This window comes from Gopherus flavomarginatus, chromosome 3, assembly GCF_025201925.1.
Source record: "Gopherus flavomarginatus isolate rGopFla2 chromosome 3, rGopFla2.mat.asm, whole genome shotgun sequence".
Taxonomy (NCBI): Eukaryota; Metazoa; Chordata; order Testudines; family Testudinidae; genus Gopherus; species Gopherus flavomarginatus.
In genome coordinates, this window is record NC_066619.1 from 90,272,782 (window position 1) to 90,298,753 (window position 25,972).

The following is a 25,972-nucleotide window of genomic DNA, read 5'->3' on the forward strand; positions in this document are numbered from 1 at the left end:
ATTTAACACTTTGGCCTTTGCTATGTTTTATGTTATTGTCTTTCCTTCCTCTTTGAGTAATCAGCCTGTCCTTTGTCTCTCTCTTGCTTCTCATGTATTTGTAAAATGCTTTCTTGTTATCCTTTATGTCCCTAGCTAGTTTAATCTCATTTTTTGCCTTGGCTTTTCTAATTTTGTCTCTACATGCGTGTTTTTTTTTTTTTTCCTATATTCATCCCTTGAAACCTGTTCCAGTTCTCACTTTTTGTAGGACACTTTTTTTCAGTTTCAGATCATCGAAGATCTCCTGGTTAAGCCAGTGTGGCCTCTTACTATATTTCCTCTCTTTCCAATGCATAGCTACAGCAAGTGCTGCAAACACACATATATCCATTGAAAAAGGTACAGCAGGAGCTTTTCTCCCACCCTGCAGCCCATTGCACTCACAAACGTCAGGCTCCTGCCAATGTCCTGCACACAGGTTCATGCACACCTGCATGCTCTCCTGTGATGCTGGTATGGAAAGGGGGAAGGTTTTGACTGGAAAATGAAGTAAACAACACTCCTTTCCCTGAATCCACCCCCACCCTACCAATTTCCATCATGATTTAAAATATTTGTGGTTATATTTAATTGCAAGTTTTAGGATTTTTCTTTTTATTACCAAAACTTAAATTTTGTGCTGATTTTCAAGCAACAGTACTCCTTTACATTTCAGAGGCCTAGAAAAAAAAAGTATGGCTTCCATATCCAGACAGTTTGAGAGGAATGAACAACGAACTCCTAACATAACTTTTCCTAGGACAGCTTAAAGCCATTTGACTGTTAGTCTTATTTCAAATATTACATTTCTATTTTATAGCCACATCGCTCTATACAAGAACAAACAGATATCTGCCCCCGCCCCACTTGTCGCAGCACAGACCTAACACCATACCTTGTTGGGTTGATTGACATCGTAATTAGTCAGTGAACCCAGGAGATGCTGTAGTCCAGGAACGTTGTCATCATTGATGGCATGAATGATGGCTTTCATCACAAATGAATCCTCCTCATCCTCAAAGTTAACAAAGAAATAGAAAAAAAAAATCATCATTAGCTTCCAAAATAATAACAGTAAAAAAATAATCCCCCAGCACCTGTCAGGATAAGGGAAAAAAATTACATTTTCAAAGCACTGGACAGCCATTCAGCTGCAAGTCTGGAAAATATATTCACAAGAATCAAGCGGCTAAAATGTAGGAACCACTTCCTTATTTACCCTAATAAGATGTGCGTTTTTTTCCCACATCTGTACACATTATTTACTGCATGAGATTCCAGAGAAGTCTTTCTCCCACATTGTTTCCTTACTGGAATTTTCCATGTATCATCTAAATGGAGAGTTGTATAAAGTAAAGCTGAAGATGCAAGTTAAGAACCTGTTTAAAAAATGCACCTAAAACAACAATATAAGATGCAGGTACAAACCTTGTACTTCCCAGGGGTGATCTGTGTTCTCCATGGGTAAGTCAGCAAAAATTCACAGAAAAGAAAATCATGTAGCCTGATTTTTGAATCACCCTAATCTTCCTTATCCTGAGTTTTTTAATGTTTTAAACACTAGCACTTGCCTTCTAAAGAGTTGGTGTGACATCTTCAATGGTGATTCAGTGTTAAAAAGTATAGCAATAGGAACAAGAGTAGTATGGGTGATAGAACAAATAGCACAATAAGAAAAGGAAAGAGGAAGCGAGAACATGACTTGCACAGGAGGTATAATGGGAGGATACAATGGATAACAAAGAAGTCTCTTTGATTTTTAAGACTATTAATGCTCAGAAAAAAGTATGTTTACTTCATTCGAATGCGTTAATGTTTAAGCTTTGCTAATCACGGGATATTTCCTAAAGACTGCATTCAAACCTGAAGAGCAAGCTAAAAAGAGAAAGCTTCTGGATTTACAAGCTTCTAACTATACTCCCAAGGGTTTAAACTGAAAAGGCATACATCTGCATAAACTGGCATAGGGTCTACTGTACTCTCTGGGCCCATCCTGCAAGGTCAGTGCGAGAGGAGGGTGCTCAACATCTCTCAAGGTACGTAAACATTGAAACTGGGAGGTGTGATTGCGGCTTGTGCAGACATACCAGAGCTAGCTTTGATCTAGCTAGCTAGTTCAAGTACCAACAGCACTATAACTGCAGCAACAGGGGTGGTGGCCTGGGCTAGCTAGATCAAAGCTAGTTCAGGTACGTCTACACATGCTGCAATCACATCTCCTGATTTCAGTGTAGACATATCCAGACTTACACTTGCAGATTGACCTTTAGGTCTTTAAAAATCCCTCTTACATTCAGAAAGAGCGTAAAAAACATTAAAAATGCCCTCCTGTCTGCCTTTCACTTATTGACATTGCTGTCAATAGAACTTGTGTGCAACTATAAGTCTGCCCTTTCTGAATCATCCTGTTCTTCTTGACTAATTCAGAAGGTCAAGTAGACCAGTTCAGGGGAGAAAGGGAAGAACAGTTGCTATGGTAATAAACCAGGATGTTGCAAACACCGCATTAGAGAATCATAAGCACGTTTGTTTGCATTTCTATAGCATCTGTCATCTTGAACTCTCTCCACAAGTTATATAGACACATGGCTGATATGCAGCTGCTGGCTACATCTGAAGTTGGAATGCAGGAATCAGGTAGCACAACTAAACACAACAGTAAGTAGAAGCAGCAAAGAATCCTGTGGCACCTTATAGACTAACAGACATTTTGGAGCATGAGCTTTCGTGGGTGAATACCCACTTCTTCAGATGCATGTGGTGGAAATATCCAGGGGCAGGTATATATATGCTAGCAAGCAAGCTAGAGATAACGAGGTCAGTTCAATCAGGGAGGATGAGGCCCTGTTCTAGCAGTTGAGGTGTGAAAACCAAGAGAGGAGAAACTGGTTCTGTAGTTGGCAAGCCATTCACAGTCTTTGTTCAATCCTGAGCTGATGGTGTCAAATTTGCAGATGAACTGAAGCTCAGCAGTTTCTCTTTGAAGTCTGGTCCTGAAGTTTTTTTGCTGCAGGATGGCCACCTTAAGGTCTGCTATAGTGTGGCCAGGGAGGTTGAAGTGCTCTCCTACAGGTTTTTGTATATTGCCATTCCTAATGTCTGATTTGTGTCCATTTATCCTTTTCCGTAGAGACTGTCCAGTTTGGCCGATGTACATAGCAGAGGGGCATTGCTGGCATATGATGGCGTATATTACATTGGTGGATGTGCAGGTGAATGAACCAGTGATGGTATGGCTGATCTGGTTAGGTCCTGTGATGGTGTTGCTGGTGTAGATATGTGGGCAGAGTTGGCATCGAGGTTTGTTGCATGGATTGGTTCCTGAGCTAGAGTTATTATGGTGCGGTGTGCAGTTACTGGTGAGAATATGTTTCAGGTTGGCAGGTTGTCTGTGGGCAAGGACTGGCCTGCCACCCAAGGCCTGTGAAAGTGTGGGATCATTGTCCAGGATGGGTTGTAGATCCTTGATGATGTGTTGGAGGGGTTTTAGCTGGGGGCTGTATGTGATGGCCAGTGGAGTCCTGTTGGTTTCTTTCTTGGGTTTGTCTTGCAGTAGGAGGCTTCTGGGAACACGTCTGGCTCTGTTGATCTGTTTCCTTATTTCCTCGTGAGGGTATTGTAGTTTTGAGAATGCTTGGTGGAGATTTTGTAGGTGTTGGTCTCTATCTGAGGGGTTAGAGCAGATGCGGTTGTACCTCAGTGCTTGGCTGTAGACAATGGATCGTGTGATGTGTCCGGGATGGAAGCTGGAGGCATGAAGGTAGGCATAGCAGTCAGTAGGTTTTCGATATAGGGTGGTGTTAATGTGACCATCGCTTATTTGCACCGTGGTGTCAAGAAAGTGGACCTCCCGTGTAGATTGGTCCAGGCTGAGGTTGATGGTGGGGTGGAAGCTGTTGAAATCATGGTGGAATTTTTCCAGAGTCTCCTTCCCATGGGTCCAGATGATGAAGATGTCATCAATGTAGCGTAGGTAGAGAAGGGGCGTGAGTGGACGAGAGCTGAGGAAGCGTTGTTCCAGGTCGGCCATAAAGATATTGGCATATTGTGGGGCCATGCGGGTGCCCATAGCAGTGCCACTGATCTGGAGATATATATTGTCATCAAATTTGAAATAGTTGTGTGTAAGTATAAAGGCACAGAGCTCAGCAGCCAGTTGTGCTGTGGCATCATCAGGGATAGTGTTCCTGACAGCTTGTATTCCATCTGTGTGTGGGATGTTTGTGTAGAGAGCCTCTACATCCATGGTGGCTAGGATGGTGTTTTCTGGGAGGTGACCAATGCATTGTAGTTTCCTCAGGAAATCAGTGGTGTCACGGAGATAGCTGGGAGTGCTGGTGACATAGGGTCTGAGTAGAGAGTCCATATATCCAGACAGTCCTTCAGTGAGAGTGCCAATGCCCGAGATGATGGGGCGTCCAGGTGTTGGGGAAAAGACCACCACTTTAATGATTTGATTAGACAGCCTGAGACGCCTTTATTTTATACAAGCATATATGCAGGGAGAGACAGCAAAGACCAAACGCAAGAGGTTGGCTGCTGCTTTACATGTTACAAATTTTACCAGGCTTATAAAGGTTAAAACCGCAAAACGTAGCACGCTGGTTACACATGTTATTTGCCTTATTTGGAATATAATGATAACAAGCAAGCTGACCAATTAATTTTTTATTTATGGCAAAACCCCAATTTTTTATTTATGGCTTTTCCTGTTATTGTTTTTGCCAGTTAAGTTTGCGGTTTGACCGTTTTATTACTTTTTTTATTACTTAGCTGTTATAACTTAACAGATTTTTTTTGTTTTTCTTTATTTAATTTTAGTTTTTTTTGGGGGGGCCCTAACCACATCTTTTTGCCTTAGCGTGCCCTTTATACAAAAAAACAAGTTTAGCAAATGTTAAAACTTTTGCTTTTAGCTAAGGGCCTTTTACTTTATTTTTAGCAAAAAGCCTGGGGCCTTGGGTAAGGTGGGGTCGGGGGGGTTTCCCTATCACAGGATTTCCGGGTTTGTGGATCTTGGGTAGTAGATAGAATAACCCTGGTCGGGGCTCTAGGGGTATGTTGATTTCTTCTGGTGTTAGTGTAGGGAGTGTCCTGAGTAGATGCTGTAGTTTCTTAGTGTACTCCTCAGTGGGATCTGAGGGAAGTGGCCTGTTGAATTTGGTATTGGAGAGTTGTCTGGCGGCCTCTTTTTGGTAGTCAGACCTGTTCATGATGACAACGGCACCTCCTTTATCAGCCTCTTTGATGATAATGTCAGGGTGGTTTCTGAGGCTGTGGATGGCATTGTGTTCTGCACGACTTAGGTTGTGAGGCAAGCGATGTTGTTGTTCCACGATTTCTGCCTGTGCACGCCGGCGGAAGCATTCAATGTATAGGTCCAGACTGTCATTTCGACCCTCAGGAGGAGTCCATGTGGAGTTCTTCTTCTTGTGCTGTTGGTGGGAGGGCACCTGTGTATCAGTGCACTGTTCAGTGTTGTCCTGGAAGTATTCTTTGAGTTGGAGATGGCGAAAGTAGGCTTCCAGATCACCACAGAACTGTATCATGTTGGTGGGGGTGGCAGCGCAGAAAGAGAGTCCCCGAGATAGGACAGACTTTTCTTCTGGGCTGAGTGTGTAGTTGGATAGATTGACGATATTGCTGGGTGGGTTAGGGGTACCACGGTTGTGGCCCCATGTGGCAGGTAGGAGTTTAGACAGCTTACAGTCCTTTTTCCTTTGTAGAGAGGTGAAGTGAGTAATGTAGATCTCCTGTCTTATTCTAGTGAAGTCCGTTTGTATAGAAGTTTGGTTATTAATGAGAGTCTCCAGGTTGGAGAGCTCTTTTTTGATGTTTTCCTGTTTGCTGTATAAGATGCTGATCAGGTGGTTCCTCAGTTTTTTTGATAGAGTATGGCATAATCTCTCACTGTGGTCTGTGTAGTATGTAGATAGCAGTGGATTTTTTACCTTTAGTCCATTTGGTATGATGTCCATCCGTTTGCATTTGGAAAGGAAGATGATATCTGTCTGTATTTGTGCAAGTTTCTTCATGAAGTTGATGGATTTCCACTCCATACGGCTAAATGCAGTGCCTTGCATGGTGTCAAGTATCAGAGGGGTAGCCGTGTTAGTCTGGATCTGTAAAAGCAGCAAAGAATCCTGGACAATGATCCCACACTTTCACAGGCCTTGGGTGGCAGGCCAGTCCTTGCCCACAGACAACCTGCCAACCTGAAACGTATTCTCACCAGTAACTGCACACTGCACCATAATAACTCTAGCTCAGGAACCAATCCATGCAACAAACCTCGATGCCAACTCTGCCCACATATCTACACCAGCAACACCATCACAGGACCTAACCAGATCAACCATACCATCACTGGTTCATCCACCAATGTAATATACGCCATCATATGCCAGCAATGCCCCTCTGCTATGTACATCGGCCAAACTGGACAGTCTCTACGGAAAAGGATAAATGGACACAAATCAGACATTAGGAATGGCAATATACAAAAACCTGTAGGAGAGCACTTCAACCTCCCTGGCCACACTATAGCAGACCTTAAGGTGGCCATCCTGCAGCAAAAAAACTTCAGGACCAGACTTCAAAGAGAAACTGCTGAGCTTCAGTTCATCTGCAAATTTGACACCATCAGCTCAGGATTGAACAAAGACTGTGAATGGCTTGCCAACTACAGAACCAGTTTCTCCTCTCTTGGTTTTCACACCTCAACTGCTAGAACAGGGCCTCATCCTCCCTGATTGAACTGACCTCGTTATCTCTAGCTTGCTTGCTAGCATATATATACCTGCCCCTGGATATTTCCACCACATGCATCTGAAGAAGTGGGTATTCACCCACGAAAGCTCATGCTCAAAAACGTCTGTTAGTCTATAAGGTGCCACAGGATTCTTTGCTGCTTTTACAGATCCAGACTAACACGGCTAGCCCTCTGATACTTAACAGTAAGTAGAAAGGGCAATTTTGTGAAAGGACTCTAGGGCAAGCCTATCCTCACCTCTATGCCATTCCAGAATACTCAGAATTGCCCTCCAGTGGCTTCAGTCAAAGCCAAAAGATAGACATGACACACAGCAAACAAGGTGCCATTCAAAAAAAGGTATTGACAGAGTAGAACTCAACACATCTACCTTGGATGAATGAAGGGGCATATTTCTACTGGTTGCTTTTGCTATCTTACTGTGCAGTTACACCCTGCCTAGCTCCATTATGCTAATTCCAATCTTTCTGTGAAATTACACCCTGCCTAGCCCCATTATGCTAACTCTAATTGGAGTTTCTTGGCCCTATCGCTAATTAATAATGCACAAACCGGTGCACAGAATTTTTTTTCCTAACCCTGCCAATGAAGAGCTGTGGTATGATTTGAAGCTCTAGAGCAGGGGTGGGCAAACTACAGCCCACAGGCCACATCCGGCTCTCCAGCCGATTTAATCCAGCCCTTGAGCTCCTGTTGGGAAGCAGGGTCTGGAGCTTGCCCTGTTCCCGCACTCCAGCCAGGAGTGGGGTTGGTGGCCGCTCTACGCTCTCTTTAGGGGCAGTCAGGAGGGCTCTGCGCACTGCCCCCGCAGCTCCCATTGGCTGGGAACCGCAGCCAATGGGAGATGCAGGGGTGGTGCTGCAGACGGGGCAATGCGCAGAGCCACCTGGCCACTCCTCCAAGTAGAAGCCAGAGGGGGAGACATGTGGCTGCTTCCAGGAGCTGCTTGAGGTAAGTGCCACCCGGATCCTGTATCCCCGAGCTCCTCCTATGCTCCAATCCCTTGCTCCAGCCCGGAGCCCCCTCCTGCCCTGCCCCAGTCCCAACCAAGAGCACCCTCCTGCATCCCCAACCCCTCATCCCCAGCCCCACCCCTGAGCCTGCACCACCAGCCAGAGCCCTCGCACTCTCACCCTCAAACCCTAACCCCCTGCTCCAGCCTGGAGCTCCTTCCTGCACCCTAAACTCCTCATTTCTTGCCCCATCCCACAGCCTGCACCCCCACCCTGAGCCCTCACCCTCACTTCATGCCCCAACCCCCTGCCCTAGCCCTGATCCCCCTCCTGCCCTCTGAACCCCTTGGTCCCACCCCAGAGCCCACACCTCCAGCTGGAGCCCTCACCCCCTCTTGCACCCCAACCCCAATTTCATGAGCATTCATGGCCCGCCATACAATTTCCATACCCAGATGTGGCCTTCGGGCCAAAAAGTTTGCCCAGCCCTGCTCTAGAATGTGTGTGTCATACATTTTTCCATTCTATCTGCCATAACACAAAGGGCATTCCATAACTGTGTTAGTACAAGGGACAATTCCTTCTTACACCTTGAAAACTAAGGAACCCTATAGACTTCTATGGTTTCCAGACTGAGACATACAGATCTCTGAAATCTAAGGCATGCTAAGCAATTGTGCCTTTACTGTGGTGAGCCCTCGGGTGCGTGACTCCTTAACACCCATCTCAAGTCAACTTGCCCCCACTTTTACATCTGACTGCTTTACTTATTCAAATTTGGCTACTGCTTGCTCAAAATGTTTTCCTGCAACATTTACATTGCAGCAGCATCTACATTTTTATTCATTTTAAATATTCTAAGCTTTTTTGCTAAAAAATAATGGTTTATATCATACAGTACCCTGAGCAACTGAGATGTATTGATCATTTGCAGGTTATTTTATCATTACTACGGTGTGAAAGTTTCCCATGAATCAAACTACAATAACATGATAAATAAATTTGAACCACAAGTTATTGGACTCACTGCAGAAGTTAGTGATTATAATTCTATAGTCTTATGCAGGAGGTCAGAATAAATGATCATAATGGACCCTTCTGGCCTAAAACTTCCTGAATCTATTCTTGCCACACTGGAAATAATATCCATTTTAAAATATTTCAGTATTCATGTTGTTATGTGTCAGAAAGTATTTAAAGCATTAAACCAATAAAAACATATGCTTACCAGAGTATCTTCGCTCCTAGCAACACTCATGTTACTTCTGGATAAGAAGGATCTTGATAATCTTTGGCACAATGAAATTAAGCGTACTGATTGCTTTTTAAAAATAAGAAAAGAAAAGCCATTTTTACTTTAAAATACCAAATACAACATTTGTGATAGGAAGAAACTTCTTTTAAAACAAACATCACCACAGAAAAGGAAATTTGTGGTTTTAAACACATTCAAGTGGAAAGAATTTTTGATAAATCAGGTTTTTCACTGTTTATGCTGTTTACTCATTGGGTTTCATCTGTACTGGTAATAAAAACAGACTTGTCTGTTTCAGTAGAACAACAATGCGTAGCAAGCATTGGATTTAAACATTTTTCTATGCAAACAAAAAAAAGTACTTGTGCTAAATCCCCTTGCTCAGGCCATATATTTCATGAAAATACTTCTATGAATGGGGTTTCTCATTTTAAAATGTGCACACATACACAGTTTAATTTGGACCTAAATTATCTGATAGTGTTCCTATAAATGTTACATTATACAAAAGGATGAAGATGTCTACCCACTGCTTCTTCTTGGACACCAGAGAAGACTGACATTTCTCATGCAACTTAAGCTTTACAAGCACAGTTGATCCCACCTAAACCAGACACTGAATCTTGGGAAACAGATTTCCGAGGGCAGACATTTAGTATTTTTTTTTCTAATGCTTAAGCCAGAGAGAAAAATCCTATTTCTTTACCTCTATTCCAAAGAAGGAACTTCTCTTTTATAAATTTATGCATCCCATTGCTGGCTCTTGCTTAACTCTGGTATCATTGTACATAGATTTCTTATGCTACATCCCTTTCTTCCCTTGCTTCAGTGCAGGTCTTGAAGTATGTGTGGTGAAGAAGTGAAGTTCTCTCCTTTGCTGATTCTACTCCTTACACCTACCTATACTCTGCCAATTCCATGCCCAGTTTCAGTTTATGTGAACCTAGCTTCTGAGTCTTTCAAGGCGCAGAGCCATAGACTGTAATCTCTGTGGGGCAGGAACCAAATTTTTGCCTCCCTCCCCCACTTTTGACCAACTCCAGTTGTTTCCTTTTCACTGTTTTTAGACTAGCCTCCTCGCATATTTACACTGCCATGAACATCTATAACATTTGACATGACATTAGAGGCATAAAAAATAAATATAATAAAATATAAATGCTTTTCAATTGTAAATATGCACTCGTTCTTTGACTGTCTTGATACTATATAAAAACAGTTTTTATAAATTGAATATAAGCTCAGTGCCCAACAATCATTTATGTATTCATACTCAGTTCAGTAATGAAAAAAATTTCTCCTTAGCTTTTTACACTACATCCCCTCAACCACAGTATCTGAGCACCTACAAATGTACTCCAAGTCAACACAGGAAGAGGTTTCTCCTTCCTCTTCCCCCATACTGCAAAGATTTTGATTTGGTACTAAAATGTATTTTCTATTTTTAATGACGCTTCAGATAGTAAGCTTCATTTGAGCAAAAAAGCAATAAAATTAACAATATTTCACTTGTGTTTATCCTGAGAAGAGAATGCCATTACATTCATCACCAGTTTTATGGAGACTTGCTAAATAACTTACTTTCCATTTTCTTCGTGCTGCAAACTTCTTGAATTTCTCCATATTTACTGCAGATGCTTTTCTGCTAAGTGCTTGTTGGGTATCCTTAGGCTATGAGGAAAAGAGGCACAAAAGGATATTTTTAAATATCCCTCAATTATGCCACTGCTTTCACAAAATCATTTTCCTGCTGTACAATCTTCACTCCTACTAAACAATGATCTGTGGTTGCAAAGACAGTGAAGTCCAAGCATTGCAGTAAAGCATACAAAAAGGCACCAGTCTAATATGCAAGACCTAGCAAAGTGTGCAGTCACTATGCTTGAAGAAAGCAGCAGGCACTCCAGGAAGCCACACCTGTAGAAATGTTACATGTTCCAAAGAGTTAGGGTTTCTATGCACATATCATCCCTCTTTTTTCCTTAAGTTGTAGTTTAAAAAACTACGTTCCATCTCATTGTGTCCTAAAGACAGTTTATGAATACAGTGCTGACTAGAGGCATAGACAATTGTACCACCTTATTCATATCAGGGAGGCATTAAATTGTCACCTCTAAACATGAAATTACAAGTATAAGTATAGTTAACTATTTTGCTGCTGACTGCCTTAGCAGAAACATCCAGCTAAGGAGCTTAGTCAGAGTAGTTGACTGCTCTATTAATTTGAAAGATCTTTCCAGAGTAATAAGTTACCAAGTTTCAAAAGAAAGTTAAATGTTCTGTAAACCTTCTGATTTTTTTTTTGTTTTAATCCTTAACCTAGGACTTCTCTCTGTCAGGCAGAGACCCCTCCCGCATCCTGGTGTACCGGCAAAGACCTGTTTTCTGTAAGGATTTCCTGGCTGATTATAAATGCAGCCCAGGTTTTCTTCTGCTTTCAGTATAATCAATTTGGTATCCAACATCTCCCATGTCATTTCACTAGTTTACAAAACAAGTCCCAGCTACAACTGTGATGGGCTCCAGTGCTGCATGCCACTTCTCAGGGCCTACCTATATGAAGATTTAATGTGCGGCAAGCTGGTGTGTGAATCTACAGCCCTCTTGCTGGCAGCGCACGAAGTGGCAACGTAGACCCTGCTGCCATGAACTAGAAGTTTCAGAGTGTGCTTTAGGTAAACCTGTACTATAGAACTTTTAGTGTGTGGCAGCAGGGTCCACTGGCCAGATTTACACTTGAGTTATGCACTCCACATAGATAAGCTCTCAGAACTAACACTAAGCACCAACTCTCAGATGAGTACATGCTTGTGTTAAGTGACCTGGCACGTTCTGTGATTAGGAAGGCCCCAAATGCCAGTGTACGATCTAGATTAGCATATGGAACTGGGGTGCTAGATGGTTATTTTTTTAAACATGGGGCAAATGGTGGCAGGAAAATGAGATATCTAGAAAATCAGGGTGTTCAGGCTATCAGACTAACTTCTTCTCTTGTGCCCAGCTGGAAAACTGGAACCAGAGTTACTACATTAATATAAAAACTGCTTAAGTACAGTTTAAACCAGTTTAAGTGTGTGTATTTTTAGAGTTCATACTAGTGTAACTAAACTGATTTAGTTACTCAACCTAAAACAGGCTGAAAATTTTCAGCAGTTTTTCACAAAAAAAAAATTCAGATTTGGGTTGACAAAAGGCATTTTGCAAATTCATATTGATTTTGGCTGTTTTGGTCAAAACTTTCTCAGAAATCTCAAAACGAAATGTTTCCGATTTTTGGACTATAGTCACAAAGAGACTTAACTGCCACTCGCAGAACTGTGGTGGTATTATACCCAATATCCCAGTGGTTGGAGCACTCATGGGCTTTTTGGGAGACTCAGGTTTGAATCCTCACTCTGAAGCAGGGATTGGAACCCAGCACTCCCTGAACTATAGGGTATTCTGGGGTGTCTGTCTCACAATCTCTCCTGTTGAAGCTGTTTCACATTAAATAAATAATTAAATATTTCTTTGGGGCAAGGAGAGAGAATGACTCAGTCTGGTAGTTAGGACTCTCAGCTGGGAGACACCCACATTCCAGTCCCTGCTCCAATGAAAATTTAATTTATACGAAGTAGAATATCTTAATAGGAGACACTGAGACACACCCTTCCCCCCAACAGTTAATACTTTAGTGATTAGGGCACTCACCTGGGATGGGTGAGACCTGAATTCAAGTCCCTGCACCAGAGTGAGGATTCAAACCTGCGTCTTCCACATCCTAGGTATAAAGGAGGCAACACCACTACCTTGCGTTTATGAACAACCCTTTGTGAATCTAGCCCTTTATTGCCAAAATTCCTTTTCTTTATTAAATTAAAAGGGTCAAATGCCCAAAATGGAAACAAAATATTTCGTTTCAGGTAGAACAAAATGTTTTGTTCAATCCTAAACTATTTTGTTTTAAAACTGCCAGGAACTTGAAAAAAATGGTTATTTTCACAGCTCTAACTCTAGTGCAAAAAAATCGGTACTAAACCAACTGTTGAAGTGTAGTTATACTCTGAAGAGACTTTGTCAGAACATCTCAGAGAGGTTCCATGATTCTGGTTCAATGATTTCCAGATGAAATGCATATAGTGAACAAGCAGAGATTTTCCCCCCTCCCCTAACTGCCAGCCTTGCAAACTCAACCAAGTAACTCGAGAGCCAGCCTGCATCTTGTACATCATCATGACCCATAATAAAAGTTCTGCAAGCCAGAATATGTTCTTAGTGACATTTCCATCACTCCACTGCTTTCACTGACTTTGCATAGGTATAAACTGACTGGAACTTAAAGCATTATTCTATTGACTGTGCATAAGGAGGAACAGAATTCAGCTCACTTCCAATTAGGAGTGCTGGCTCTGCAGGGCTTAGAGCAATATGCACTTATTTTGTCCCTCTTTATTTAGTTCACAAAAAGCAGCAGACAGGATGGAACTTATGCAGGGAACAGATCTAGTGAACAAAGTGCAATTTTTACTCATCCTTCAGAGCGCAACTGCATCTTACTAATACCTAACAGATTATTATACAGCAGTGTACTGGATGTGGCTCCCAAGAGCTCCTTGTTGTAATTATATTACCATTAAATGGAAGTGAATGTTGGGGGATGACTGATGGAGTTAAGTCCTCTCTGGATACTGCGAAATCAAGTCTTCCAGAGATGACAAGGAAGGAACAATTTTATTTTAATTTTTCAAAACCACACTCTTAGAAATGGGCCATATTGCACCAAGTGACCTATATTATCAAAAAAGGTCAGAGGCCCTATTCTTCCACTTGTGACCTAGCTATCCCTCTCCCCTGTGGAAAAGATGACACCATATCCTAGAAAACCGTACTCAAGCCAAATATTAATTGGGAAAGAAGTGGATCAGTCCCAGCAGTTCCCTTCTCAGCTTAATTAGGGTGCAATGAAGAGACATGGCCCTCCTTAGTTCAGTCATCATTTAGCCGCACTTAAATAGAGATTTGAAAAGAAGGTTAGGAAGATGGGGAAACTGGACTTGATTCAGAAAATGTATCTTTGTTGGTACACTCTTTCCTGAGCATTTGTCTCTTCCTGACCAAGCATAAGTGTCATCTGAATAATGGGCTACAGTACTTGCCCATCACTACCATGTACAGAACATAACTTAATTAAGTCTATAGCCAATATGCAGCAGCCTTCAAATTAGCTTTGCACACAGAACTATTTATTAAGTGGGAACACCACTTTATGCTTTCTAGTTTTCATGAAGTAGTTGAATAAGCACAAGTATACATACCACAGATTGATAAACAAAAGCGAATATAAAATGAATTCCTTATACACTAACCTTGATCCAGGGATGCTGCAAGCTATCTAGAATTGTCATTCTCTTCCTTTAAATGGGAGAAAAAAATACTCCTTTTACTTTGTTGACTAGCAGATCATATTTAATTAATGAGCATAAACACAGAATACAAATTGAACCATGATATGTAATTCAGGATGCCACAGCACAAACACAGCAAGAGAAGTAACTCACTTTGGATCCTTAACTAGAAGTCTTCTTATAAAATCTTTAGCTAGGGCACTGGTATTACTGAAGAATTCTTCCTCAAAGTCATAATTCACAGCAGATACGTTTGCTAACGTTTCTTGTTTTGTTTCTCCAAGAAATGGTGATGCACCACTTAGGCTGTTAAAAGAAAGATTGGACACAATACATATTATATGCTACATGCCATTTCATCCCTGCAAGATCTGACAAGGAAGTGAAAAAAAAAAAAGAGGCTTTCTGCTTTTAGAGTTGAGACATATCTTAAAGATGACCTGATCTTACAAAGATGAAAGCTGTGATTTAACTTCAGAGAATTAAGATTAGGCAGTGTTCCAAAGTGACGCTAATCATCTAAACAAGGCTTCCATTCCACTCTCTCAGCACTGACTCTTAGCTATTATTTTAACAGTTATGCTATAACTTTTTTGATGATTCAACTTCAATTAGGTGAAAATCATGTATAATCAATGCAGTTTAGTTAAGTGGCCATATGCTATGCATATGTCTTATTGACATCAAAAATACACCACACAACCGAAAGCCAAAAGGACAGAATCAGAATATAATGTTAGAAAAAAAATGTTCCCAAAGAATGATTTATGGATTTTGATACTTACAGAATGTAAGTTATTACACCGATGCTCCTGGAGAGAGAGAGAGAGAGAGAGAGGGAAAGATTCAGAACAGTAATATAATATATAATAATGACAGCTACCACCTCGGAATGGTTCATTAACTTACCACATATCTGCCTCAAGACCAAGGGGTTCATAGTTTACTATTTCAGGAGCTAAGAGAGAATGAATAGTATGTGAAGTACGTAAGCAAACAAAAAAGCAAAGAGCAGTTTTATTTAATTCTGACACCTTTAAAACATTGATTTATAACCTGCAATGTCATTATAACAGAAAATCTTTTACAATGATACAACCAAGTTACTGAAGAGGAATATGGTGTACTTTACAATATCTCAAAAATGTCATTTACTGCATACAAATTCTGTAAATCATAGCTAAGTTGAGACATTCCATATGCACAGTTTCACAGGGTTAAGGAAAAGAAAACGATATATAAGGCACAATCTGTACTCACCAACAAACTCCGGTGTTCCAAAGATATTTTTAAACTCATTTCCAAAGTCAATTTTGTGTGCTAAGCCAAAGTCAATAATTTTAATGCGGGGCTTTGGTACATTTCTATCCAGCAGCATTATGTTTTCAGGCTTTCAAAACAAAAACCAACAAACAAAAAAGATTTCATAATTTGCACAGGCTACAAGGAAAAGGCACTTAAGGATGTGTTTTAGTCTCTTGGCCTTGTCTTAAAAATACACATTCCCTAGAGAAGCCACATTAACTAAAACATGCTAATCCATGTTAAAATTCTAAAGAGAAATCCTGGCTCCATTGAAGTCAATGGCACAATGCTCATTGATTTCTGTGGTGACAGGATTTTACCTTTAGTGCAGACACTGCAGTTGTAAGTTCAACAAGTGTTAGCTAGTTGAGGTAAACCCTAGGCTCTCCTCTACCTGGGATGGCTAACATGTTAAAACTACAACTTCCTTTGATATACTAGGATTTTAACATGTGTTAGCTAGCACATGTTAAAAATTCATCTTTGTTTCCATAGTGCAGACATGGCCATTATCTTCAGGAGGACTTCAGCACCTCTTTAAATACCTTCCTTGAATTGAGATGCCTTCCTGATTTGGGGCCTATATACCTCCACAACCCACAATCAAGAAGAAATATCAAAATGCTCAACACATGAAAACATTGATGGCTATGAAAAGAGAAAACTAGTAAAATATTAAAAAGAATTCAAAATATTAATGTAGTTCATATATGCAAAAATACATATACATTTCTCTTGTCACTGACAGATTGATCTGAAACTGTCTTTTCACTTTTTGGAAATTGCTACCTGCTTCACAACCATCCTTGACAGTAAACAATTTTGTTGTCTTGTTTCGGTTTAAAGAAATGCAGATCTTTTGAGTGAAAGTATTAGATGCATGGAATGGAAACACAGCCAGAAGAATTTTCTAGTTCAGAATGTTGCATCAAAATTAGAATAGGGAAAAATTTGTTGGAAACTTTTTTTTTAATTAGCAAAAATGCAAATTTGACATAGAAATGTTTTGCAAATGGGTGTCAGTTTTGCCCAATTGTTCATGTAGAAAAAAACATTTTTTGGGGAAAAAAATGTCAAAACATTGTGCGTCAACCTTTTTTTTTTATTTGAAATGACCTTTTATTTTGAAATTTCCTTACATTTTATTTTAAAATAGTAAAAAATTGCTTGTTGTTCTGATTTTTCAGAATTGCCAAGGAACTGAAAAATTGATTATTTGCACAGTTCTAATCAAGGCCACATCCACACTACATACAATTCCTAACCTGACATAGGTTTCAAGATCATTCTTGAAAACTGTTTCCAGGACCATAGTTTTGCTGGTAACTGCCAGTCTGTGTAAACAGGGGGAAAGCATTTTTTGCTTTTTAAATAAAAGACGATTGGAAACAATTACTTTTCAGCTGCGTTCTCCCTTTTCTATATAGGCTGGCAGTCACATTTTCAAGATTTGATCTGTGTTACAACTGGAGATTTTTTTTACTAGCATAATCAGGACTTTAATGGGGTTGCTTACAGTACCTCAAATTTTTATTTGTCCAACATACCTTGAGATCAAAATGGGCAATTTGCAGAGTATGAAGATAGTAAACACCATTAAGGATTTGTTTGAGAAATTCTGTGGCCTCCTCCTCAGTCAGAGATTCCTTTTCAGCTAAAAAATCGAAGAGCTCCCCACCTGCAACACTGAGAGAAGAGGTAAGGGGGTTATAGGCAAGAACATTTTAACTTATTGATTTTTGTAGCTTAACTGTTCTCACAGCCATCTTATAAAGCATCCGACAGCTCTTAATTACATTCATATCAAAACAGAACATGACAATTTGCATAATTTAATACCTATAAAATCAGTAAGACTTTTTCCCCTCCTCCTGAGAATACAGTGGATAGATTTTAACATGAACTGTGCTGGTTTATATAGCTTAAATTAAAAATACCCCATATATGTGTACACATCTTCACAGAAGTTAAAATTCAATGTTAAGTGAAGCAAATATACTCCTCTACCCCATATAATGCAACCCAATATAACACAAATTCGGATACAAAGCAGTAAAGCAGTGCTCCAGCGGGGCCGGGCTGTGTGCGCCAGCGGATCAAAACAAGTTCGATATAACGCAGTTTCACCTATAACACAGCAAGATTTTTTGGCTCCCGAGGACAGCGTTATATTGGGGTAGAGATGTACTTGAACACAAATAACTGCTGGAATAGATAGAAAACTAAAATATGTTTTAGAATACACTAGCAGCAAAATGCTAGGGAGAATAATAGATGATTTTTAGGATTAGCAGGTATCAAGATCAGAGTTTATTCAATCTGCAGTTAGCAGCAGCCCCAGCATGCTTTATTTGTGCTCAGAGCATTTCAAAACACATTCCAATCCTTGATTTAATCTAGTGCCTTAATCATTCATATTAAAACTGCACTCAAAACATGCCAAATGCTTTCTACAGAGGAAGAGACAGTTCCTGTCCTCAAGGGCATACCATCTGAAGTGAGTGTTTAGGTATTTGGGCAGAAAGACGACAAAGGTCAGAAAGGATGCGTAGGAAACAGCAGCAAAATCTGGACACCGCTTGAAATTGAGGGAAGAGGGAAAGTAAGGAACTGAAGATAAACTCTTTGTCATTTGAGGTAGGAGCCTGATCAACATGAATCAATGGTGATGTGCTCAGTGAATGAGAAGGGGGAGGCAAGATATGGACTTGAATTTGGTTTACTTACTAATGTGTCTGAACACCATTTTAAAAGTTTCCAAATTTTTCTCACTTTGGGGATTAAAACTGAGAACATTGGTTTATTTGGTCACCTCCTGAATCTTAAAAATCAGGTTGTTAACTAGAAGTATACTGGAACCATCAAAACTTCCTTTATTTTTCACTCCTTCACATAGTGATTTTCAACAGTCTGAAATTCAAAATTACAGCTATTAATTCTGTCCACTAGCGCTATCTTAAAATTTGATCATGATCTGAAGTTTTGATAATTAAAAATTGGATTAATATACAACAGCAGCTTTGTAATCTGTGTAAGTTTTTGAAAATACATTTGACTTGTTCTATTAGGTCTGTTTTTATGAGACAACTTTCAGCATTGTAATGTAAATTTCATATAAAGTGTATTTTAATGAATTCTTACTGCTTACATCAAGATGGGTGGAAAAAACGTTATAAGTGATATTTTCTTCCCAATAACAATTATAATAAGAAAGAATAAAGGTAACTATAATAATTAAATACAAACATTAGAGACTATGAGGGAAAAGTTTAACTCCTTTTGTTAGTACAGTAGTATAAAAATGAAATACCTACAAATTAAACACAGCTCACTAGCCACCTGAGTACAATCCTACTCCAGCCCCCTGGGTATAGTCAGGTGGCTAGCCTGATCCGCTGCGTGTGGTGCTACAGCCATATTGCTATTTTTAGCATGCTAGCTTAAGCACACCTAGTATATGTCTGCCTACTCACGCTAAGAAGTGCCCTGCTGTAGTGGAGATGTACTCATAGTCTTCTATCATAAATATGGAGGGAAATATTCAGGAACACACTAACAACTTCCACCAATGTTTGCTTACATTGGAATACCACTTGGTCAACTCTACAGTCTCATCTTACTCCTACTGACAACACAAGAAAAACAGACCTCCTTTGCAATCACATACTTCCTACTTATTTCTACTGGTATTTTAATGATACCTATAGCTGCATAACTTACTGCTATTCCTATAGATGGCTGTGAAACTGATCAATTGCACAGTTTCATTTGGGGTAACATAAGATGCCATCCGAAAGTGTACTTCTGTTCAAGATTCCAGGTATGTATGGGCTTTATAACTAGAGCTGAGTGAAACTGAAAAAACTACAAAATTTCATGGCAAAATGTTTCGCCATTGTGAAATTTCACACCCCCAAAATTTAGACTCTGAAATTTCAGGAGACTGAGTTGTCTTTAGGGGACTGCAGCATGTGAAAAAAGCCACACTTACTAGAAATATTATTGTGAATTGTTAACTGCAGGAGGTAGCCACAGGCTGGTGGGCCTATTCTGGAAAGGTAGCATGGTTTAGCTGATTGAGAAGAGGACTGGAAACCACGAACTGCTGAGTGCTAGTCTCACCTATCTGACAATGACTAGCTTCAGCAATATTTTTGATATAATTAATTATTTCAGTGAACTTCTCAACACCAACTTGAGTTAAATAAAATTTTCCCCTATTTTTATATCAGTCTGGAAACTGAGGTCTACAGAGGTTAAAGGCCAGATTTTTAAAGGTATTTAGGTGCCTAAAGATGCAGATAGGTGCCTAATATGAATTCCTAAATTGCCTAGGTTCCTGACCCACACTGAAATAGGTGAGCCAGGCACCTAAGTGCTTTCAGAAATCCCACTAGCTGCCTGTCTGCATCTCTACATGCCTAATCACCTTTACAAAACTGGCCCTAAATGATTTAGACAGCCCCACTACAAGGCGGTGTCAGAATGAGGATTAAATCTCAGGCTGCCTGAATCACAGTAACAGGGCTAGCTATACCTTTGACCCCTTTCTGGTCTCTCTGAGTGCACTCTCAGTTGTTAGGTCTTTTGCCTATATCTGTCCTGGGGTGGAAACCTTCAATTCTCCCTCTCCTAGACTTGTTCTTGGTCTACAGATCTCTAGGTATCAACCATGATTTCTCAGCAGATCCAACTGGACTTGGCACCTGCCAGACTTCCCAACAGGAGCTGCACCTAGCAGTTAATACAGTAAAACAAAACCATCTATATGCTCATCTACCTAACTTAAGACCTCTCCACGAAAGCTTAGCAAGGCCAAACTGCTTCATATCCCCTTCTGCAGGACCTCGGTCAGCCTTGTCCTCCCAAACAGTCTCTAACACTCTTAAGAGTGACTTTTTAACTGTTAACATCTTTCTGATCCTTTAGACACTCAACCTTTGCAAAACAGCTGTGTAACTTTGACTCTAGCTGGAAAGTAGCATCTTCACAGATGACTAGCTCAGCACTGGTTCTTAGCCCCCTTGAAATGTTTACCAGGAACGTACTCATCTAGGGTCACTGTTTTGCCTTTCTGCTAGCTTCCTAACAGTCTTATTATTATACTAAAGCACAGAAAAGCCTAGAGTGCATGCCAATAACCCAATATAGCTATACAGTAACTATTCCCAACCAGGTCTCTCATACATTCAAATTACAAAATCAACCCCACCTCCTTCACAGCTCCACTCCCAGTTCTATACCTAATTCACTAGACTGGGGTGCCCAACCTACCAGACACAGCCCACCAGAGTATTTCATAAGGCCTGCAGCCTGCTTCAACACAATATACAAATGGCCATTTCATTAGCGTTTTGTCATCATGTTTACCTCCTTTTAGTTTATACAAGTGTGTAAATAGGTTGTCTCTATTTACAGTGTAGTCTATCTAAATACATATGAAACAAGCTGAACATATAATACAAATCAATACAGGTGACTTTAAATCTTATGAAAATATGTAGAATCTGTTTGGTCCACATGAGTTTATGTTTAGGTTTATGTGGCCCTCCTGTGTAATAAGGTTGGGCACTACTGCACTAGAACCACAATGTCCCCCGCATTAGTCAGAATCTGTATCTCATGACTGCTAGTACTGTGCTTGAGCCACACAATAGCAGCCTATCAGGTATATGTATGTAGGAATTGCAGTGGTATGCCGAATAAATCAAGCACATTCTAGCCTATGCTCAACTTTAAAGGTGAAACTAAACAGTGTCAAAAGTCCCATTGCAATTCTTCAGCACATGCCCCAGCCCAGTAAAGCACTTAAGTACGTGCTTAACTTCAAGCACGTGAGTAGTCACAATGAAGTCAGGAGGCGGAGGGCAAGCATAGCACACTATCATCTAAAACTGACCTCCCTACTTCCTCTTCCAGATTCCTTACAAATCAAGCTGGTTGGTTTTAGCTTCATTACAATGCCCTAGCATGCACCATGTTGAGCTGAAGCCAGTTGACGTGATTTAGAAGAACTGAAAGGTAAATAAAAAGGGTTTGTTTTGAAGTTGACATATGATTAGTGTCCCTATTAGCTCACTAAACTGGACCATTTAGCACATTTTGCTCAAGCAGATGGAAATTTGAGATTTTATTTTTAGTTCACCTTTAAGAAAGAAGAAGAACTGCTGTAAGTATCCACAGGAGTTCATGAAACTAGAGCTCAACAGCATGACAGTAACCAATGACTGGATAAAAATTGCTTCCTGAAGGTAGTACAGATAATCTGTTTATCAGGAACTGTATTCTGTCTTTTTTATACAGACTCTCAGAGCTTCTGTACACGGTATTTACACATGCCTGAATATATTCTCTGCTCATTTTCTCTTTTTTTTTCTAGCTGCTGATTGAAGTTACTGGATAAATTCAGTGTTGATCATCTGTGAGCTAACAACTCTGATTAGCAGAATGAGAGTGACCACTATCCAGCAGACTCTACACAATGACCATTCAGATTAACAGAGTAACTAAATTAAATTCAAGTCACATCTAAATTACATTACTGTTAAAATCAACTACAAAATCTTCTCACCTTTACAGTTGCTCTAACATAACGACTTTCCTTGAAGCACTATACTTTTCCTCATTCCTACGTAAAACCTTTCAGTTTACACATAATACAAGAATACGCAGAGCATATTATGAAAGCAGAACACATTAGGTGCAGTTATGTATTTCTATGCATTCCTCTAATGCAGTGTTTCGTGGTTTGGTATTATATTATATCCAAGCACCATTTCATTTTTATCTTAACCCAGCATTCTAGAATGTTCTGTGCAACCATTTTCACATGTTCATAGCAAAGTCAACATCTGCTTCTTCCTTTGTGTTTTCCCATGATTTGTGTGAATAAAATTAGTTAACAGTAACTGGGTTATTATAAAAGATATTTCTATAAACATTTATTAGTGCAAGCACTGCCTGACCTTCCAACGGAATATTAAAAGTGAACTGTACAGATATGTTTACATGAGGCATGTTCTCCCTGTGGGAAAGGAATTGTATTACATCTCTGGAGAACCAATAACTATGGAAAATACCTTTACAAGTTATCAGGCCTCCTTAACTATGACATGGGACTAATCACCAGCTCTCACAGGATATCATTATAGATCCTAAACATGGAGCTTAGAACCAATTAACTTCCAAAACTAGTGGTATCAACTCTTAATGTCTAAGTCATGTGCCATGCTGCTCATACTCAAAAATGAATTACATAATTAAAAGGATCATCTGAGGATTTTTGGTATGATGAAAAATAAATGTATTTGAAGAAACTTTAATTTTAAGCCTAGAGCTTTAAAAAACAAAGCTGCTTGAATTGGAAATGGGGAGTGAATCAGGAAAGTTAGAAAAAATTCTTAAGTTGGTTGGGGCAATTGTTCAGGAGACTCAATTTGATAATTTTTCTAGAATCGTGTCAATCTGGAGATACGTCAGTGTTAGAAAAGGAGTTCTGACCCAACAGATTTCCTTTAGTTTGTTCCGTCAGCCTGTCTGATGGTATGAATGTTTCCTCTATGCTGTCTATAGTTGGAGAAGTCTCAGGTAACTCCTTGCTTCATTTTAGAATGGAAATCTTCATCCCAACACTATGACAAAATATCTCTACCTCTGCTTTATTGTATCTTCTAGATTCCTACATTGACTATTTCAGAGCACCTTTCTTTTGTTGTGCTGCTGCTAAGACAAAAAGCCCCTTCCTTTGATGAGACAGACAGATTAGTGATGGACCAGAAAGTAAAAAGGTTACAGTTTAAACAGCATTTTGAAGAAACAAACTAGGAATTCAGTGTTTTTGTGAAGTAACGCAGCAATTCCATTATAAAGTAGCATTGGTCCCTGTTGTTCTTGTGTTCAGCTCACAACAGCGATTAAGTGCGCTCGACTAGTTGTGTCCTACAGATATTTATTTACACACACACACTCCAGCTAATAAAGTTGCTACTTAACAGCAACTACATACACAACCAAACAGCCCAGGTTCCAAAACACATACCTGCACTGCACACCTGTGTTACCAATCACAGTTGTCATTCTCCCTCCGATCAGGTGTATTAACATACATGCAGGTCAGCAATTCCAGATGCTTCCCACAACCTACAAACATTAACTCACAATAGGGATGCAAGAGTTCTCAGGGGAGAGGAGTTCATCACTACCGTTTTAATTCTTTCAAAGTTAGACATAAAGCCACTCGAAAGTGCACTCTGCCTTAATAAAAACCTCATGACTTTTTTTAAAGCTTCATCTAAGGCCAAGACAAGACCAGTACTATGAGTTTGTATTTCTGATGAACTAGGTGAACTTCAGGCTTCTGGCTGTAAGTTAATTCCTTACCTCTCATGATTAGTGAAACAGGAATATAATGGGTCCACTACTAGTTGAGACTGCTAACTCCTCAAGTAAGCAGTTAGTGAAATCATCAGCAATCCTGAACATTGCATTTTTGATTCTGCATTTCTTAGGATACCGAAATAGTATAGTAACCGAAATAATGCTAAGGAGGTGACAACTTTTTCTCAGTTCAAGAGGGAGAGTTTTATATGAAATCAGAAGTTCATGTATATGAAAAAAGTAGCTATGTCCCTAAAGTCATCTGATTCCCCAACTTTTCAAATTTCAGTTATCCAAATTCAAATTCAGTTATCCAAATTCAGATGTCCCAAGAAGACCACCATAAGAAATTATTTCTCATCTTTAAAATAAATGTTCATACTTCAGATTTTTCATTTCATCCTATTCAAGTTTGAAATTTGCTATAAAAACATCTTGGGGCTAACTTAATATTTTTAACTTGGAAACCATCTAAGATATGTTCTCCCCAACACCAGAGGGCAAAACATTTCTGCAGGAAAAGAGGCAGGAATGCATTATTTTATCACTAACTTTGCAGTGAAAGAGTCCTTGCCCCCAAAGAGCTTCCAATCTAAATGGAGAAATCAGATAGAGCGTGGGAAGGAAAACAGAGGCACCGAGAAACAAAGTGATGCATCCAAGGTCAGTGGAGAGGTGTCCAAGTATCCAGTGTCCTGGCAATTGAGGTGTAGCAGCTGGGGAGGAAGAGAACTGGACACAAAACTCTGAGCAGAAACTGGCTTAGCTACCTGAGTGACAGGGAAAGAAGAGCAGGCAGTTAACATTAGATTAGAGGAGGAGGAGGAGGGGGAGGGAGGAGGACAGTTTCAGTTCATGCATCAAACATAGATATTTCTTGTAAGATTAATGGATGACGGGGGCTAGAGGCCAGAAATTTTAGTAGTGTTCCCACTTGAGAAAATGTTTGCAGTCAATCATGAAAAAATTGATCCAAAAGTTTTAAAAAATTAAACAGGATGACAGAATGAAATGAAACATCGCAGATTGGAAGATCCTCACACAGATTTCTGATGGTGGTGAAGATAGGTGCTGGGACTAGGAGTGCTGGGGGTGCTGCAGCACACCCTTTCTTGAAGTGGTTTCCATTATATCCAGGATTTACAGTTTGGCTCAATGGCTCTCAGCACCCTCATTATACAAATTGTTCCAGCACCCTTGTCAGTGAATAAGAACTGAATCTTGTACTGAAAAACATTTGCTTCAAAAAGTTTCTGCAATACTATCTTGGAATTTTTATCCAGGTCAGATTCACGATATGAAAAATCAAGAATAGTCTACCCAAAGCTGACAGAAATTTATGTTCAAAACAATGTTTTGAGAGGACAATGCCCATAAATTTCTCTCTAGAAAATACAGCACTATCATGAACATAAGTATTTTATTTAATCTTTTGCTGACATACAACTGTAATGAGGGGACGGAATGCTGGAATTAGCCCCTCTACAGTCTATTGTCTATGTTAAAGAAATAGCTGATGTACAGTGCACAAGAATTATTTTAAAACGGTACATCCTATTTATACAGGAGCTTGCATGCAATATTGCAATCCATTAGCTGAACCAAGAGGTGAAAATCAAAGTTAATAGGCATCAGAAAGGCCTCCTTGAGAATGCATGTTAACAGTTATTGACAGCAACTAAAAAAGATGTCTGTACTGACATGCCTCCAGGTGTATACTCAAGTTACATAAAGAATACAAATCAGAAATACTGATTTGTTGAAGTGCAGTGATGAGACAATATTTACTTACTAATCTGAATTAGTGTTCCAGCTATTAAGAGATCACAACTAAACAAAAAAATTCTGCAGAAGATATGGGCAGTGTTTTGTGGCTTCTTTTTTGATTAAGGAATTATTTGAGTTA

The 25,972-nt window shown here is 39.8% G+C and overlaps 1 protein-coding gene across 2 annotated transcripts in view; it reads right to left on the reverse strand.

Annotated features, from left to right (window-relative positions):
- Window positions 1-25,972, reverse strand: part of DAPK1 (death associated protein kinase 1) — a 142,683-nt gene that overhangs the window by 50,979 nt on the left and 65,732 nt on the right. For both annotated transcript variants that reach the window (XM_050945576.1, XM_050945577.1), the window contains exons 4-12: window positions 17,238-17,376; window positions 15,646-15,775; window positions 15,295-15,343; window positions 15,171-15,197; window positions 14,539-14,691; window positions 14,347-14,392; window positions 10,583-10,672; window positions 8,975-9,067; window positions 917-1,036 (exon numbers count right to left, since the gene is read on the reverse strand). In XM_050945576.1, the coding sequence (XP_050801533.1) occupies window positions 917-1,036; window positions 8,975-9,067; window positions 10,583-10,672; window positions 14,347-14,392; window positions 14,539-14,691; window positions 15,171-15,197; window positions 15,295-15,343; window positions 15,646-15,775; window positions 17,238-17,376 (847 nt within the window). The remainder of the gene's footprint in view (window positions 1-916; window positions 1,037-8,974; window positions 9,068-10,582; window positions 10,673-14,346; window positions 14,393-14,538; window positions 14,692-15,170; window positions 15,198-15,294; window positions 15,344-15,645; window positions 15,776-17,237; window positions 17,377-25,972) is intronic.